This window comes from Lolium rigidum, chromosome 7, assembly GCF_022539505.1.
Source record: "Lolium rigidum isolate FL_2022 chromosome 7, APGP_CSIRO_Lrig_0.1, whole genome shotgun sequence".
NCBI lineage: Eukaryota > Viridiplantae > Streptophyta > Magnoliopsida > Poales > Poaceae > Lolium > Lolium rigidum.
The window spans coordinates 88,537,972-88,556,191 of NC_061514.1; the positions used below are offsets into that span (position 1 = coordinate 88,537,972).

Consider the following 18,220-nt stretch of genomic DNA (forward strand, 5'->3'; position numbering starts at 1 on the left):
ACCTTTTCTTGGAAGCCGATGGTGACACATCTGGCTAGTTTTATGTGGTGGCGTCCCCAGAGGTGCCCAAGCTGGAGCTTCGTCGGCTGGATTGCATGTTCTCGCTGATATTATCTTCAGTATCCCTTTTTGTGCCGGCACAGGGTTGTTGCCCTTCAAAGTTCCTGGTGGCCACCTGTTTCCCTGATGTTCTCGCCTTGACTGAGGCTCGGGAGGCACTGGCCTTAAAGATCCGTGACCAGGTTTCATGATCCGGTCTGAGGCAGTCATACCAACTGGGAGGAAGCAGGGACGGATCATGAGTAAAACTGCCAAGTGCTGTCATCATCGGCAAGGTGGTCTAATCTGAAGGAGACCATATTTCTAAATTTTCAGGCTCCTGATATGGAAAGTTCTGAACTATCCTGATACTTCCTTGGTTCGGAAGATTGTGCAAGGTTGCCCTGGTGATTTGGAGTGGTTAAGGATTACCGTTTGAAGATCGGAATTGGGACAAGGGTTGCAGGTTATTATTTGAGGGATAACTGAATTAACCTATCTCGCAGTTTATCCAGAAGGACTGGTGCGTTGCCATTGTCTCATTAAGGCGTTGACCGCCTTTGACAATCAGAAAATGGCAAGAGGTGAAATCAGATGATTGGAAATTGAATTGGAAGAACATCTTCATCTTCATTGATTAAAAAAGGTGATTTCTTACAAAGAGAAGCCGATTGTTCAACAAAAGGGGACAGATTGCTACTACTAATTTTATACTAGTAAGTCCCTACTCTAAGGGCTGTTGCCGTCTTCGCCGTCGCTGGGGTAGCTGCCGTCATTGCTGCTGCCGACGATTTCCTCGTCGCTGCTACTGTAACCTTCAGCGGAGGCTTCTTCCTCTTCGTCATCATCGTCCTCATCTGACCAAGCCTAGCCACGGATGCGCTTTGGCGGCGGTTCGTCGAAGGAGGTGTCGTCCTCCTGTTCTTTCTTCGTGTCGGAGGAGACGTCTTCGTCTTCATCGTCCTCTTCTTCTTCTTTGGTGGAGGAGGTGAATTTGCCCCGGAAGGGGGGGGGGTCGTTGCTGTCGCTCTCCGCCTCCAGTTCTCCGTCAATCAGGAACCGGAGGTCATCTTCCCCGTCAGTCAGGGGCATGTCGCCATCTGACCAGACGAGGTCCTCGGGTCGGCCCTCTGGCACGAAGTCGAAGTCAAACTCCTGCTCATCCCAATGCTCGGGAGCGCGCCTATTGTACGCTTCCATCTGGTTGTGCTCTGGGATCAACTCGCTTGAGGAAGAAGATTGGAGAGAAGTGGAAGAGGAGGAAGAGGAAGACATGGTTCTGGTGGGAGAGGGTTTTTGGCTGACGGCTGGTTTGGAGCAAGGGGATAAAGAGGTGAACTGTTCGATGCGGTTAAATAAAAGGAGATATATTGGAGATTCAATGCTCGAACAGTTTCCGAGAATGTGGTGCCAAAACTGTCAAATCGTGCAGAGAAGTTGAGAAGGCAAGGTGTCATGATGAAGAATACTGCGACGGTTCTGCTCTGCCACGACATGACCCCTCGAAGAGAAACAGAGTGGTTTTGAAATTATCATTACCAAAACCAGGGGGCATGTGTTATCACCAGATTTTGGCCAAATCAGGAGAGGGGTCGTAAGTGAAGATGGGCTTGAAAGATACACGCGTGGAGCATCTTTGAAGCGGCCTTGCGCGAAGAGTTTGGGCTGGATTGCCCATGTATCTGTAAATATAGTAGATCGTATTTTAGTTTAGATTAAAAGATAGAGTTTAACCCGTGCACGGTTAGGTGCACGTCCAAATTAGAAAGTCCCTTGGACTATAAATATGTATCTAGGGTTATCGGAAAAGGAGGACAATCACGTTCACAACAAACACAAATCAGACGCATCGCCACCCCTTCTTTCGAGGGTTTCTCCCGGGTAAGCATCATGCTGCCTAGATCGCATCTTGCGATCTAGGCAGCACAACGTTTATTCGTTTACCTTGTGCTGCTCGTGCTGAAGCGTTGTTGATGGCGAGTAGCACTACTTATCGTAGATGTTTTGGGGCTTGCATAGATGCTTTTATTACGCATATCTGCTTAGCTGTGCCGTCCCTCGATATCTAAGCTGCCCTTACACCTGTCCAGGTGTAAGGGCAGCGTCTTGCTTGTTCATTGTTTAGTAGATCCGATCCGTTATAGTTGCTCCTTGGTTCTTCAAGGATTGGTTTAATATCCGTATGGTTAGGCCTTGCAAACGGGTTGAACGATCCGGTAGTGCGTTAGGTATGGTTTGTTAGTCCTAAGAGGGATGTTCCGGGAATTAACTTAATGTTGGTTTTTAGGCCTCTTTTAGGGTTAGTTTTCCATTATCTTTCGTGTCTATTAGGCTCAACTACGCGTAGGATGTTCCGATCATACGGTGAAAGCCCTAAACTGTCGTAGATTGGTTTAGCTTTATACTGATCAAGCAGGAGCCCCATGTCAGCGTTAACCCAACGTTAACCATGGGGCGATCGGCTTTGTGAGCCGATCCACAGGGCAACCTGAGAGCCGATCGGGCTCGTATTTAATGTTTACGTGTCTGCCATGCAGGAAACTAATCGAAGCAATCCAACACCTTCCTGGCCAGGTATAGGTCAGGTGGCACGCCCTTGCAACCGCTAGGACGTGTGCCGGAGCATTTGCGGGACGACGTCGAGGGACCAGGGCCCACTGCAGCCTTGGAAGCCTCCCGGCTCTTCGTGTTGCTTAACCACTGCTCGCCGGTGGGTTTTGGCAGGCAACACAACGCTTATGTAATTGGAAAAAAAAGTTAAATGCAACCCACATGTAACCGAAAAATTCTCAGTTGCAACCCACATGGAACTGAAAATATGTCGTTTGCAACACACGCGCAACTAGAATGTGCGGCTTAAACGGTTCCATGGGAGAGAGAAAGACACCTTGTGATAGGAACCGTCAGCACGAGCTCACTCCGCGAGCCCACTCTGCGAGGCCCACAAACAACCTAAAAGTCAGGCACGAATCTACAAGCACAAAATACGAATCTCCAAGCGTTTAACTTAAACTTATTAAGTATCAGACGCCTGATTTCCAGCAAATCCATTTATTTTATTGTTTAATTAGGAATAATCCTCTACTTGTAAAACCACTTGCAGTTGATCCTACAACAACCATCACTGTTCCTTCACGCCCGCTCCCGCACAAATAGACGTGACTCTCCGCTTGTGTCCCTTGCCCCTGTATATGAACTTAGAACATCGATGGAAGAAAACACTTGTTGGATTCATTCTACACTTGATTCATCATAAGTTATCAGCACACGCTCTGCCTAAAGATAGCAAAAAAAAGCCGGACTCCGGCGATCACCGGAGCATGAAGTAACCGAGAAGAAGACGAGATATCTTCTAAAAAATTCAATGGAGGAGGAATTTTTTAGCGGAAAGTGGTGCCTCTAACAGAATACTACGAGAGGTTAAATACTTCCAAACTCTAAAAAAAGAGTAACGGGAGTGTCATTACAACTAGTGGGTGCCACACCGTCATTGCCGGTTATTGTCAGGCCACATTTCAATACTCTCAAATGGTACAAAGCTTATGATCCATGAGGCATTATTGTATACGGATTCAACTCGTACATTGCTGAGTTTTAAGTATATCCAGAGTAATGAATACCACATCGAAACGCAGGAAGAGGATGAGGTTGAAAGCTTACTCATAACTAAAAAAAAGGGATTCCGAAAGGAGGACCCTTGAGAAACTCTCTGCTATATCTTTTGGATTGTATTAAATCTTGAAAAATTCAAGACATGCATGGCACCATCGCCTTGGTCATCCTGGTGTAGGGATGGTGAGGAAAATTATTGACCGTTCAACTGGACGCAACATAATGATTGCTAATTTTCTTAGATCCTCGGATTTTGTATGCAGGGCATGTGCTACTAGAAAATTAATCACTAGACCTTCATACCTGAAGATAGAGAGTGAACCACTATTTTTTCTTGAATGAATTCTGGGAGATATATGTGGTCCAATTAAACCGTTATCGGGGCCATTCAGATATTTTATGGTGCTCGTTTATGCATCTACGAGATGGTACAATGTGTGTCTCATATCGACAAGGAACCATGCTTTTCCAAAGATGATCACTCAAATCATAAAACAGAGAGTTAACCATCCCGAACACATGATAAAATCCATCATAATGGATAATGTTGCTCAATTTAGTTCATGATCATTCAATGATTACTTCCTAGATTTGAGCATAACTTGTACACACACAAAATGATCTTATGGAATCACTTATCAACAGAATCAAGTTGATAGCAAGACCACTCCTACATAATTGTAATCTCCCAACTCCGTTTTGGGGACATGCGGCGTTACATGTCATGGAGTTGATACAAATTTGGCCAACTGCATACCATATGGCCTCCTCATTGCAGTTAGTACGTGAAAATCAACTAAATATTTCCTGCCTTTGAAGATTAGTTTGTGTTGTTTACATACGGATATCACCCCCTTAGCGTAAATTGATGGGTCCACATAGAACGATGGGTATCAATGTGGGGTATAGTTCCTCGTTGATCATAAAGTACCCCGAGTCCCTAGCAAATGATCCATTTACATGCCGTTATGATGATTGTATCTTCAATGATGACAATTTTCCAACATTGGGGGAGAAAAGAACAAGAACAAATGCCAGGAAGTAGAATGGAATGTTGCAGACATTCAATCTCTAGATCCACGTACGGATGAATCTGAACTAGAGGTTCAAATGATCATAAATTAGCAAAATATTGCAAATAATTTGCTATATGCATTTACTGACTATAAATGTGTCACTAAATCCCATGTTCCGCTATGAATGTCCTAGAAAAAGAGCTAAGATAACTAAGACCACTCAATTGGCCAAGAGGGGGAAATCTTGACAAAAGAGCAAGAATTCTCAGAAACGTACGCGGGAAATGGGGACCCCTCAAACAATAAATGTAGGTCAACCACGGGTTGACGTTCAAAAGAAAGATACATGAAGGATGTTCATCATCCACACATATATAGGTGCTAGGACATAGAAACACCTTAATTAGATCATTGAGGGAAATCCCGATTAGTCTGAATCATTCAACAAAAGGTATACATATTTTGACATATTTTCTCCTCAAAGATCGCAAGCGACATGGCATTGGACCGTGAACGTAAGACCGTGCCAGAGTGTATGAAACGCTTAGACTCGTCAAAATAAATGGTTAAAATTGAGGATGAATTGTGCTCTCTCACCATGAGAGGGTTATTTACCACAGTAATACCTACTCCTCGCATGTTTACCCCGTTGGTGCTTAATAGGTTTTTGTTCGAAAGAGCAACGAAAACAATGAGGTGGTGAGACATAAACCAAGGCTCGTAGCACAAGGGTTTACACATAATCTTGGCATCGATTCCGGCGAAACATATTATTTTGTGATGAGTAGAATCATGTTCGATACTTGGTATCGCTGGCAGTGCAAATGAAATTTATATCCAACTGATGGATGTGGTGACTGCACATTTATGTGGATCACTCGATATGGATATCTACATGAAAGTCCCCAAGGGAATGAAGATTCCGGAACCAAAGGATGATCACACAATGTATTGCGTGAACCTACAAGAGTCATTATACGGCTTGAAACAGTCAGGTGGAATGTGGTACAACAGACTAAGTGATTTCCTTTTGCACAAAGAATACTTGAACAACAATGATTTTCCATGTGTGTTCGTTAAGAAATCTACTGATGGATTTTGTATAATTTTTGTGTATGTGGATGATTTTAATATCATTGGTAATACACAAGAGATACATGAGGTTAGTAATCATCCGAAGGTGGAATTTGAGATGAAAGATTTAGGTAAAACCAAGTTTTGTCTCGGTTTGCAAATTAAATATATTTCTTCTAAAATATTGGTTTATCAGTCAACTTATATCTAAAAGATATTGCAGAAATTCAATATGAATAAATCATATCCATCCCAAACACCTATGGTTATTAGGTCTGTTGATAAATACAAAGACCCTTTTAGATCTAAGGATGACGATGAGGAGATATTGGGACCAGTGTTCCCATATCTTAGTGGAATTGATGCACCTGATGTATCTAGCAAACATCACGGGACTTGATATATCGTTTGCAGTTAATATATTGGCTACATACAACGCATCACCAATGAAAAGACATTGGGTTGGTGTAAAGAATATTCTAAGATATCTTCAGAGCATCAAAGATCTTGCTTTGTTCTATCAGAAAAACCAAGGGAGAACCTTGGTGGGCTATTTGCAATGTTGGATACTTATTAGATCCCCACAATGCCAAATCGCAGACTGGTTTTGTCTTCTTACATGAAGGTTGTCCTTATCTTGAAAGTTAACAAAAAAAATCTTGGTGGCTACATCCACGAATCATTCTAAGATAATTGCTTCGTACGAAGCATCACATGAATGTGTATGACTTGGCAGAATGATGAACTTTGTTTAAGTTTTAAGTGGGATTGGTTCACTAGGATAGCCCATCATTATCTATGAAGATAATGTTGCTTGTATTGTGCATATGCAAACAGGTTATATTAAGAGTAATATTACAAATCATATTGCTCCTAAGCTATTTTATCCCCATGAGCTATAAAAGGAAGGGAAAATAAAGATTTTGCAAACTAAGTCATGTGATAACCTCGTTGATTTGTTTACCAAGTTCTTTATTTCATAAATATGTATATGGAATTGATACGAGGAAACTTCGGTTATAATCTATTGAAGATTATCAGATCTTAGGTATTGCACTCTTTCCCTTTGTGATTTTTTCATAACGGTTTCTCGTGTAAGGTTTTAATGAGGCAATCAGTACAAACATGGACGACATATATCATTTTATCCTTATTTTTCCATGGGGTTTTTAGAAGGAGTTTTTCATGGCATATAGTACATTTCTCATGAATTTTCCCACTTGCAGGAAATGATTCCAATGATGATCGGTCGTAAAGACAAGCAAGGATTGGGGGGTGGGGGGTGTTAGGATTTATTTTGTTAGGGATAATTTTCTACTTGTAAAACTAATTGTGGTTGATCCTATAACAAACGTCGCGGCAGTTCCCTCATGCCCGCTCCCGCATGAGCAGCAGTTATTCTCCGCTCGCGTCCCTTGCCCATGTATGTAAACTGAGATCATTGATGGGACAAAAGCATCTCCACTTGGTGACACCCCAAGCCGTTTTATGATGCTAAATAGCGTTGTACGAGGAAATTTTAGGCGTGGGGGGAGGGGGCGCCCCTCCCCCCCACAAGACGGTGATTTTCACATAGTTCAGCGAGTTTCGAAATAATTAACACTAATCATTTTGATCACATAGTCCGACAGATAAATCAATACAAAGCAAATTGTTCAACAAAGAAAGCTCATAATTTAACAAGCTTTGAAACACAAATTAGAACACATCAAATTAGGTGTTGCCTTTGTCCTCCATTGGTGCTCCACCAGATTGTTTTGCAGCTATTGATGCACATGTGAATCTAGGATCTCTTGACATATAGCAAGGAAAAAAAGGCAGCCCACGATGCTGGAACCTCTTGATCATGATCTTGAAGAGGAACCTGTCTGAAATATGGTTCCGCCCCTCTCTCTCAAGACATGGATCCGTCCGCTTACTCTCAATGATCATATTGTGCAACATCACACACACATTCATCACTTCCCACATCTGATCTTGCCGAGAAGAGGGCTTGAGATAGTCTTCACAAGTGTTGACCAAGTTGGATAGATGCCATCTGCAAGGTAGTATCCCTTGTTGTAGTGGTTCCCATTGATCACATATTCCACCGGGCGAGCATAACCCTCAGCAAGCTTGGCGAAGATGAGCGAGCACTGCAGGATGCTGATGTCATTGTTAGATTGTGACATACCAAAGAAGGAGCACCGAATTCAAAGATCATGTGTAGCTAGTGCCTCAAGTATCACACTCCAACCTGAAGTAGGTGTCGAAGTTTTGGATGGCATAAACAATCATGAGGAAGAGCTTCCAGCCATCCTAAAACGGCGTTGAAACAACGACTCCTGGTGCAACGGATCCTCGACAAAGTAGTCGGCATACAACATGCAGTAACTCTTCATCCGCTGCCTTGGCTTGCATCTCCAACGTCCTGGCGCCGAACCTCCGCGCCGCGGCTTAGCATTCCCCGCGTACAGGCCGGCCAGGCAGGCAAGGATCATCATGTGCTATTCATCATCGGCGGCTACGATGGTTTCCTCTTCCATCAGCTCAGTGGACATCTTCTCATCCTCGTCATCGTTGAAGTCCAGGGTCGAGCAAACAAAACGCGGAGCACCTAGCGGGCGTGGTGGGCACGTAGTTGACCACGGAGCTGCCCGCGATGCCGAACGACCGAGAAAATATGATCAGTAGGGAGGATGAAGGTTGGTGCGGCAGCGATTGGCCTTTGTAGCGGGCATGGGCGGCGCGGATGGGATAGGGCGGTGCCGGTGGCAACATGGCGGCGAGGGGGGAGAGGGGCTGTGTCGCACGAGCCGGCAAATCTTGGTGGGGAATACATGGTGTCTCGCTCTGGCACACTCCCCTTTTCGCTTCATCCGGCGTCCCCAATCACCTCCAACGCCTTGGGGTTTGGCCTGGCTTCGTCGGATTAAATTTCTGCCCAATCCGGCGGAAGACTGGAAAAAAATGCTTCATTTGGCGAAACAAAAGAACTCCTGGTGACGAGTGGAGATGCTCTATGAAAGTGTTGGATTCATTCTCCACTTGATTGATCCAGATGTAAGGTCGAGCGGTGTTGTCGATTACAATTGGTTTGCTATGCATGGTGGATTACAACCGAAAGCAAAGACGAAATTCAAACAGGAAGTCGTGGTGATGATGAAATTCAACGGCGACGAGGCAAGGTTCGGACCGATCGACGCTCTTCAGACGTACTCCTGGTGGCCGACCGGCTGGTAGGAGGCGATGAACACGTCGCCGTAGACAAGCCCGGCGAGGCCGCCTCCGATGAGTGGCCCGACCCAGTACACCCAGTGGCCGGAGAAGTTGCCGGCTACGGCGGCGGGACCGAAGGAGCGTGCCGGGTTCATGGAGCCGCCGCTGAATGGGCCCGCGGCCAGGATGTTGGCGCCGACGATGAAGCCGATGGCGATGGGCGCTATGGTGCCGAGGGAGCCCTTCTTGGGGTCGGCCGCCGTGGCGTACACCGTGTACACGAGCGCGAAGGTGATCACGATCTCCATCACGACGCCCTCGATCTCGCTGATCCCGCCGACGGCGTGTGTCGGGATAGGCTGCGAAAGGAAAAGCAGGGAGTACATTTTACAGTGTGGTACTGCTTCAGAGTTCAGAGTAACATGGCAAGAGTTCTTGCACGAGCTTAAAAAGATAGCTTATGCCAACCTCGCCGTGAGTGACAAACTGCAGGAGCAGGCATGCCACGGAGGCGCCGAGCAGCTGGGCGACCCAGTAGAAGAGCCCGGTGAGGATGGTGATGTGGCCGCCGACCGCGAGGCCGAACGTGACGGCGGGGTTCAGGTGGCCGCCGGAGATGTTGGCGGCCATGGCCACACCAACGAAGAGGGCGAACGCATGGGCGATCGCGATCGCCACCAGGCCAGCAGGGTCCAGCGCGCCACCGTCCGTCAGTTTCCCTGCGTATACAAAAAGAATTTTCAGTTATCAATGGAGATAAGATTTCCCTGACAGATATTTAGAACAGCCAGCAGGAGGAGCTCACCGTAGGAAATGGCGGACCCGACGCCGGCGAACACGAAGAGGAGGGTGGCGATGAACTCGGCGACATAGGATCTGATGGACGTGGCGCTGAACGAGTCGCCGAAGCTTCCAGTTGCCAGCTTCACCATCTTTTACTCGCTTTTTTCTCTCTCTGTATGAATGGAAAAGTGCCTTCAGGCTAAGAGTTAAAAGCCTGACTGCTTACTGATGCTGGGGGTTCCTTCTAATTAGCCTCCATTTATACAAGTGAGATGGCTCTAATGGCCCGATGCCCTGCCAAGAAAATGCATTACAATATCATGGGCGGTGCTAAATGATCACCACAATGTTCATGAGATAAGCATTAATTGTATTTTGTGGTTGATTTTGGCCGACCAACAACCCTGGTTTGCTGAACTTTGTGTTTGTTGCAATTATTTAGACAGCAGCCGCGTTATGATACACCACAAGACAACGAGGAGAAAGAAGCTCCTGCTTAAACAAATCTTTGGCGGTGCATTCGAACGGCCGGACTGTTGTATATATGCTCCCTTTACTTCTCGTTTTGCATGTATTGAAATTAGGTGAATTCATTCAATCTTATGAATGCTAGTTCAGGATTATCACTTTCCCTGATGTCATCATACCTAAACAACACTATCCTACTATATGGGAATTGATTGGTTGGATCATTGTTATTGAAGTACTGCATCATAAATATATTACAAACAGGAGCTGGTTCTCCAGTTCCCTGCAATGCAAGAGTACATCGGCAAGTCACAATAGATATTGTATTATGCAGTGAATACATCATTATTCATACATGTAAATAATGTAATACAAATAACATAGAGAAATTTAGAGAGGTTCGGTGGAAGTGATCCAGTGAATATCGACACTCCATTTAGAGCAGGTGAAGCATACAAAATTAAAATAAATAAGCTTCTGACTGGTACAGCAATTGAAAATTGCAAATTGAGCAATATTATACAGTACTAGTGCGCTGCAATGAGTGGCAATGACTTCATAAGATGGTGAGACCGAAACAGCCTATCTTCATTATACTGCCCATTGTGAATTTTGTGCGAAGGAATGTGTCCCTTCTGGTTGCACAGCTCGGCAATTTTTACAGCTTTTCCTGGGATTTCACTTCAACATTTTGTATAGCTAACTGTTTTTAGGTGTTGTTCAGCTAACTTCAGTAAGGCTAAGGTTAATTGGGATCAAACACTGAAGGGCTTCCCTAAAATTGCATCATAATTAACGAATGCAACTTCAACCTTCTGTGAGAAGTGCAATAATTTTTTGTACTTCATACTAATCAACTATATAAATATTTCTTGCTGAGTGGAATATCTATGCAATAATGTTGCATCTTCATAATTTAAAACCCATATTTTTCGAAGTGCTTAGCACCTATGCATATGGTCCTAGTAGCTCAGCGCCACAGGCGCAAAAGTGTCAAAAATGATTTAACACCTTGTTGGTTACCAATAATATAATGATTTATTCAAATGGATTTAAATCCAATTCTGGTAGAGTTTGCATTTAGTTTTGCCATAAAATATATAGCCTACCCCTTTCCGTTGGCTAATACACTATTTAATCTATTTTAAATAGTTGTGCCCTCCCGATGACCCATGTCTAGTTCTGGTAGAGTTTGTCTAGGAAATCTTGATATATGAGAGCCTCTAATGCTATATGAGGTTCACTTGCACAAATCCTGAAACCTTATTAGACTTTTATGACTTATAAATAGTTATTTTTTGTGGTTATTTGAGAATAAAAAAACTGTTGAAGTACACATTCAGCTTCCAGCCATTATGCCAAACTTTAAGTCAGGGAGCTCGATTTCTTGCGGCAAGCAGCATGGCATCCGAGTCTTTCCGCATAGCCTAGCAAAGGCAAGGTATCATGCGATGGCCTACTTGATGCTATTTGAACTCTGCTAATTGATTGATCCCACATAAGCCGAACACAAGGAAGACATTGTTAGAGACCGTTTAATCACTCGCATACAGATTTCACCGAAAAAAACTCTTGTCGATAGTGATGTCTTCTATTTCTCTCCTCCAGCGCCTCGTGAGATGGCGCCCGTGGGTGTCGAGAGACGATCCGAAGCAAGCCGTCAAAGTTCTTGTCACGGGAGCCGCAGGTAAACACCCCAAGTTCAGAAGCTCATACTGTCATACACTGAATCAGGCAATAATCTCTTACTGATCAGAAGGAAAAGAGCTAACACAAGTGCGTGCATTGTTGCCTCGCAGGGCAGATCGGGTATGCCATCGTCGGGATGATCGCGAGGGGCCTGATGCTAGGACCCGACCAGCCGGTGGTCCTCCACATGCTCGACCTCCCGCGCGCCGCCGACGCCCTCAACGGCGTCAGGATGGAGCTGATCGACGCTGCGCTGCCGCTGCTCAGAGGTATGCCTGCACTGCTTCCATTTTTTGTTTTCAGCTTCCTAGCTTAACCAGGTTCCAAGGCGTTGTATGCTGGTAGCTACGCGTGTTACAGAAACATTTTGTTACAGGCGTGGTGGCGACGAGCGATGAGGCCGAGGCGTTCAAGGGCGTCAACGTGGCCATCTTGATCGGCGGATGGCCGAGGAAAGAAGGGATGAAGAGGAAAGATCTGATCATCAAGAACGTCCCCATCTACAAGTCCCAGGCCTCCGCTCTTCAGCAGCACGCTGCCCCGAACTGCAAGGTGGAACGACAGCACAGTAGATTGCAAAATTGTCCAAGTAAACAAACGTTAACCCGACGTGATTCGTCTGCAGGTCCTGGTGGTGGCTAACCCTGCGAACACAAACGCGCTGGTCCTCAAGGAGTTCGCCGGCGGGATCCCCGCCAAGAACATCACCTGCCTCACGCTGCTCGACCACAACCGCGCCCTGGGCCAGGTTGCCGAGAAGCTGGACGTGCCCGTCGGCGACGTCAAGAACGCCATCATATGGGGGAACCACTCCTCGACCCAGTTCCCCGACGCCAGCCACGCCACCGTCAGGACCGAGCTCGGCGAGAGACTGGTGAAGGAGCTCGTCGCCGACGAGAAATGGTAGCTGGCCGTGTCTTATACCTATCACGTCGCCTTCCTTGGCACGGTGGTCTTACAGATTAAGCTGAACCAACTGCCGTCTTTCTTGTGTGTACATGGCCAAAGGCTGAGGGAGGAGTTCGTCAGCACCGTCCAGCAACGCGGCGCAGCGGTGATCAAGGCGCGTAAGCTGTCGAGCTCGCTGTCCGCTGCCAGCGCCGCCTGCGACCACATCAGAGACTGGATCCTTGGCACCCCAAAGGTACAAACCCATAGGATGCCATGACTATCTCTTGTACTATCACTATGAACTTGCAACTACACCAACAGTGTTTTGCACCGTCTCAGGGTACTTGGGTCTCCATGGGCGTCTGCTCCGACGGAAGCTACGGCATCCCCGAGGGCACCTTCTTTTCGTTCCCTGTGACTTGTGACAAAGGGGAGTGGTCAATCGTGCAGGGTGAGAGTTTTCAAGTAGATTGCACAAATCGTTTGCATTGCATCGCAGCGTTATGCATCTCCTAAAACCGTCAGTGTATTTGTTTCAGGTCTTCAGATTGACGACTTTGCACGCTCCAAGATGGAGGCCTCGGCAAGCGAGCTCAAGGAAGAGAAGGCCGTAGCCATAAATATTCTCTGATCGAATGTAAACCAATTGTTTCAGTAAATAAACCAGCTCTGGTCATGAATACACGACGTAACTACAATGGCTGAAGCAGAGCTTCAGTTCACGTTCAGTTTGGCCTTGTTGTATTAACAGAAATTAAAGAGAAGTTTCGCTCATGAATCCATGATCACATGAAAAGAGGAAGAAAGTGCATGCAGAGAAGGTTGACTGTGCTCGGTAACTGTCAAGAACACATCACCGTTAGTAGCATCTTCCTAAAAGAGCAAACTATTCTTACAAGAAAGAAAACATAACAAATTACACATACTCACGTAGGCGCAAAAATCTTGCATCGGACATTGTTAACAGCACACTATCTAATGGGTCATTCATGTTATCGTGTATAGATCACAATTACAGGTCATGCGTCTTGAGTTAGTGACACCTTACCGTGGCAGTTTCTTTGATTTAGTTAAACTAGGGAATCAAGCTGGAGCTGTGAGTCTGAATTGTTTGTAGCACAGTGAACCACCAGGATAGCACGAGCTGGCGTAATGAGTTTTCTTTGCCGTCAGCATCTGTTTCATTTGGTCCAAATATAATTTTGAACTTAGCAAATATGTACTTTCCCAATGCATCAACGCCAGGCTCAATGAATCTCCCAGAATTCTCGTTTTCTAGCTCACTTGGGCTGCCAACTTATCAGTTTGTACCGTTACTGATCTGTTCGCTGGTATTCTTTGACAGATACAGGATGATGGCATTTCATGGAAATCATCTCGTCCATGTCTGGCATCATCGGGTTCCCCCATAAGGCCCCTCTGGATTTTCTTTACCTTCCGCGAAAATATATCCCAACCCATTTGATTCCGTGCCTGAAATAATACGTTGAGCTTTTTCGTGTTTGGGCGAATAGTTCTCTTGTGGCCCATGTATCGCCTGAAGATTTGACACAACGTAAAGACCATTAGCATATAAAATATATAATCAAATGAGCATACTAAACTACCAGCAACATACACAACTATGCAAAGCATACAAAGAGACTTGTAGCATTAGGGATAAGATAGAGTGTTGTGGACCCAACCTCAACACTTGTTTGTACTGTGTTACAATATACTCCCTCCTTCCAAAAATATAAAGCATATATATTTTTTCCTAAGTCAACTCTTTTAAAGTTTGACCAAGTTTCTAGAAAATATATCGATATCTACAATACCAAATCAATATTTAATTGGTACTATAAATATCGATATTAATTTCTGAAAACTTGGTCAAACTTAAATAAGTTTGAGTTGGGACAAAACTTATATGGTTTATCTTCTGGGAAGGAGTAATCTACAAAGGCATTTTCTAGAATACACAGAGCTATCCAGAAATAAGAGGGGTGTATTACCTGCGGCCAGCTAATACCTTGGCCATGTTTCCGTTATTATTTGTAACAAAAACATCACTCTCATCACAGACAATGAAGTCAACAGCAGCCAATCGTGAAGAAAATGGAAGGAATGGTTTCAAATCATCCCCACCAAGCATCTCCTTGGTGTAGAAGTTTGGAAAGAGTTCCCGCAGAGGTCGGAGAGTTTCTTCTCCACCATATATTTCTCCAGAAGCAACATACAGGTAAGTTTCATTGCCAAAACCAAGAGCTCGCAGCATTAAACCAATTTCGTGGGGAGTTAATGGACATTTTCCCCTAGTGCGCTCATCCTCAGCACTCAAGTCCTGCTAGAAATCAATCTAAAATCATTTCATAATTCAAAGCTTACTCTAAATGGAACCAACTGACCAACATCCAATCACCAGAAACATCACCATTAAAAGCAATAAGTTATCTCACACCACGTGTTCTTTTAAGAAAATCCTACTCAACATACTCTTGTAGGTACATAAACGAAATGCAAAACCCAACATATAACCAATAATAGTTATGGACCCATCTGTTGAGAACTATACGATAGGGAAGTCTCATCAAGTTTCAGAGACTTACAGGTAATGTATCCCATCGTTTCCTGATTTCAGCAAGTTCCTTTCTTTCTTTTTCACCGCCACCGTAGTAGCAGCCAGAAAATGCAAGCATGTCAGGTTCAAACCTAATGGTATAACCAAAAGATTATCTTTATTAAATATGCGTACTTTCAGGGTAAATGTTAATAAATTCCATTCAGGGAGGAGCATACCTCAAGTGAATGGCAACATATCGCGAGCTCATGGTTCTCAGCCTCCGCACCAACTTTCTACCCAGACTTTGTATGGATCGTGTAAATCTTAACGCATGAAAGTTTACTCGACACCGTAACTTCTGCAATTCTTCATCAAGCTCACCGGTGAGACGATAATCAAACTTAGTTAGTTGCAAAGCCTGCAATAATTTCATCTTCAAGTTAATAGGCATGTGTAGTTACGTCCATATATTCATCACATATAACTCCAGTATCTCTATAATGTTTTGATATATGTTGCCAATTAACAAAGCTTTTAATACAGTTCTTAAGAGAAGGGAAATCAGGATGTATTCTCTTAACAATTAATGATGCTACCAAGTTCACCATGCGACAGGTAAGCAATTGGATAACCAAATGTTCACATATCACCATGTAACTGCCTATACTCAACCAGATGAATAAGATGGTTATCTTGAAATTAAACGAACAAATAAGCAGGAAGACTGAGAAATGAAATATCTTCTATGTTTATGTGATGGCATGCTTTACAATGAAAGAAGCCATAAATAGCAGAAAGTACTTGATAAACAGGAAGCAATATGCAAGAAGTTCCAAACTAATGCAGTTGTTTGGTTTACTTACTCGCCTTCGCATCAGAATAGGCAAGACTTCATCAACGTAGAACTCAGGCATGGACTTTCTAGGTGCCCGCATAGTCCATGGGAGTTTATCCATTGATGTCATCACTTCATAAGGGATCCTTTTAACAACAGTTACATCCTTTGATAGGTATGAAATGAACCAGTCAGCATCAAAAATGTCGGAGAAGTCACTGCATATAGCACACACAGTATGAGGACATGTCTCTGCCAGTTACAATCAACTATAACAACCCCATGTAAATTCAAGTTTTTATGTCACCTGTCATCCTTCCAGAATGAGTGGTGGTCTAACTCGGGTACAACAAGTGTGGCATTCAAAATCCGAGCAACAACAACAGCATCTATTATCTGGAAACTGAAGATTCATAATGGTAATACAATGGATAATAAAAACAAATCAATTACAAGCTGAAAGAAAATTATACCCCTATGCGCTGTTGGTTCAGCCCCCCGCTAGTTCCAATGAGCAAGTAACCGGTAGAACTGTTCTCCGGCACAGCAGCTGAAAGATGAACACAGATAAACCTGAAACATTGTAACTTTTATCGGTCTTCACATCACTGACTGAGTAGACTAACCTCTCAACTCTGGGCTCCTCCCACTGCATCCGTAATACAGGTTGGAATACCTTGATTTCCAAATATCAATGGGTCCATTATTTCTAACCTGCGCATTTTCGGGAGGGAGGCAAAATCAATTGAGAACACAGACATAGATAAGAAGCAGAAAATGCCATAAACAGAGAAGGTTCAAAGGATTATGTGTGAACAAGAAAGAAAGAGACTAGTAAAGGTTCGCACCCAAAAATGGTTAGTTGATTAGCCAAACTACGAAACCTACAAAGAAAACTTCTCACTCGAATTCCTTCCATTAGTTCCTACTAGGTTACAATGTGCATTCAGCCTTATTTATAAGCCATACATCAAAGTTTTACAAAAAATAATACAATAAACTCAAATTATTTCTAGGGTAAACCACACTAAAAAAATCTCAACAAAATTCTGTCGAATTATACAGTAAAAGGGTCCAACCGGCCGCCAATTACCTGATTGGACCGCCACCGGCTCCGGATCCGCGACCAGTCGGCGTCGGTGACGATGTGCCCGGTGAAGAGCGATACGAAGCCTAGAACGAACAGAGCCGTGCCGAGGAATAATGGTGAAGGCGGCGCCCTCCTCGCCGCCTTCGGCGAGGCGGAGCCCACACCGGAGTGTGGCTTCGCCGGATCAGGCTTCCTCCCCATGCCGCACCCTTATCTGGTCGTACCCCACGGAAAGCAGACCCGAGTGTGCAGAACCTGCAGCCTCGGCGGCGCCGAGAACGCCGGAGTGGAGCTGCTGCACTAGATCGTGGAGGCGCGTGAGCTCGCGAGGGGGGCTTCCATGGCGAGTGGAGGAAGCAGTTGTGTGAACGCGGAGTGGGGCGTGGGGCTGTTCCAGGGTCCACAAGCCATAGACATGTAAAGGCAGAAAGAAGGAACACTTGGAGAACTGGGCTGCATCTTCTTCTTTTTCTCTCATAGCGGATGTGTTGTGGTATGTTGGCCCAACTCGATTTGTGGGCTTGCTTGTGTTTTTTTTTGTCTGTTCACTCCTATTATTCCCAGCTAGATTCAAAATGGGCCACATGTTCTCTCTCATATTCTGCTATTGAGACATGTTGCTCTCTTTTGCATCCCGGCGGAATCCTCTCTTCTTCTCCTCTGCCGGCTCGGAAGGCTGGAGTGGTGAGGGGAGAGGAGCCGGGCCTTTTATGTGTATTCTAAGGGTGTAGTTTGTTTCCCTCATAGGCGATTGACATTTTTTTTAATAAAAATGGATTTTCTCCCCGATTTCCATTAATAGAAAATACGAGCTACATTTAATCAGCCAAAACACAACAACCATTAGGTTTTCAACAACACACCCAAACTAAGGCTACAAAAGGGAAAAAGAGGTTAACTAGAACAACGAAACAAGTGATCCATTCTCCGCAGAGCTTCAATCTTTTTATTGTTTCATCCATTCCCTAGTCTTGGTTGCCACG

The 18,220-nt window shown here is 44.6% G+C and overlaps 3 protein-coding genes across 4 annotated transcripts; 1 reads left to right on the forward strand and 2 right to left on the reverse strand.

Moving 5' to 3' along the window:
• Positions 1-5,163: 5,163 nt before the first annotated feature.
• LOC124674218 (malate dehydrogenase-like) lies at positions 5,164-13,459 on the forward strand. 2 transcript variants are annotated; one of them, XM_047210255.1, is made up of 8 exons: positions 5,164-5,176; positions 11,848-11,877; positions 11,990-12,148; positions 12,256-12,431; positions 12,505-12,782; positions 12,888-13,023; positions 13,110-13,221; positions 13,310-13,459. In XM_047210255.1, exons 1-8 carry the CDS (start codon positions 5,164-5,166, stop codon positions 13,399-13,401), a joined length of 996 nt encoding a protein of 331 aa, XP_047066211.1. In that variant the 3' UTR covers positions 13,402-13,459. The 2 variants fall into 2 exon arrangements, with proteins under 2 accessions (XP_047066211.1, XP_047066212.1); XM_047210256.1 differs by lacking the exon at positions 5,164-5,176 and having other exon boundaries at positions 11,788-11,877.
• LOC124678794 (probable aquaporin TIP2-1) lies at positions 8,930-9,933 on the reverse strand. Its single transcript, XM_047214647.1, has 3 exons — positions 9,745-9,933; positions 9,408-9,658; positions 8,930-9,298 (listed from the first exon to the last, which is right to left on the reverse strand). Exons 1-3 carry the CDS (start codon positions 9,869-9,871, stop codon positions 8,930-8,932), a joined length of 747 nt encoding a protein of 248 aa, XP_047070603.1. The 5' UTR covers positions 9,872-9,933.
• Positions 13,460-13,581: 122 nt separating the features above from the next.
• LOC124675117 (O-fucosyltransferase 29-like) lies at positions 13,582-17,591 on the reverse strand. The gene is made up of 9 exons (XM_047211187.1): positions 17,241-17,591; positions 16,774-16,861; positions 16,621-16,697; positions 16,455-16,543; positions 16,176-16,365; positions 15,549-15,730; positions 15,359-15,461; positions 14,765-15,093; positions 13,582-14,307 (listed from the first exon to the last, which is right to left on the reverse strand). The coding sequence occupies exons 1-9, from the start codon at positions 17,436-17,438 to the stop codon at positions 14,046-14,048; spliced, it is 1,518 nt and encodes a 505-aa protein (XP_047067143.1). The 5' UTR covers positions 17,439-17,591; the 3' UTR covers positions 13,582-14,045.
• Between the last annotated feature and the right edge of the window lie 629 nt (positions 17,592-18,220).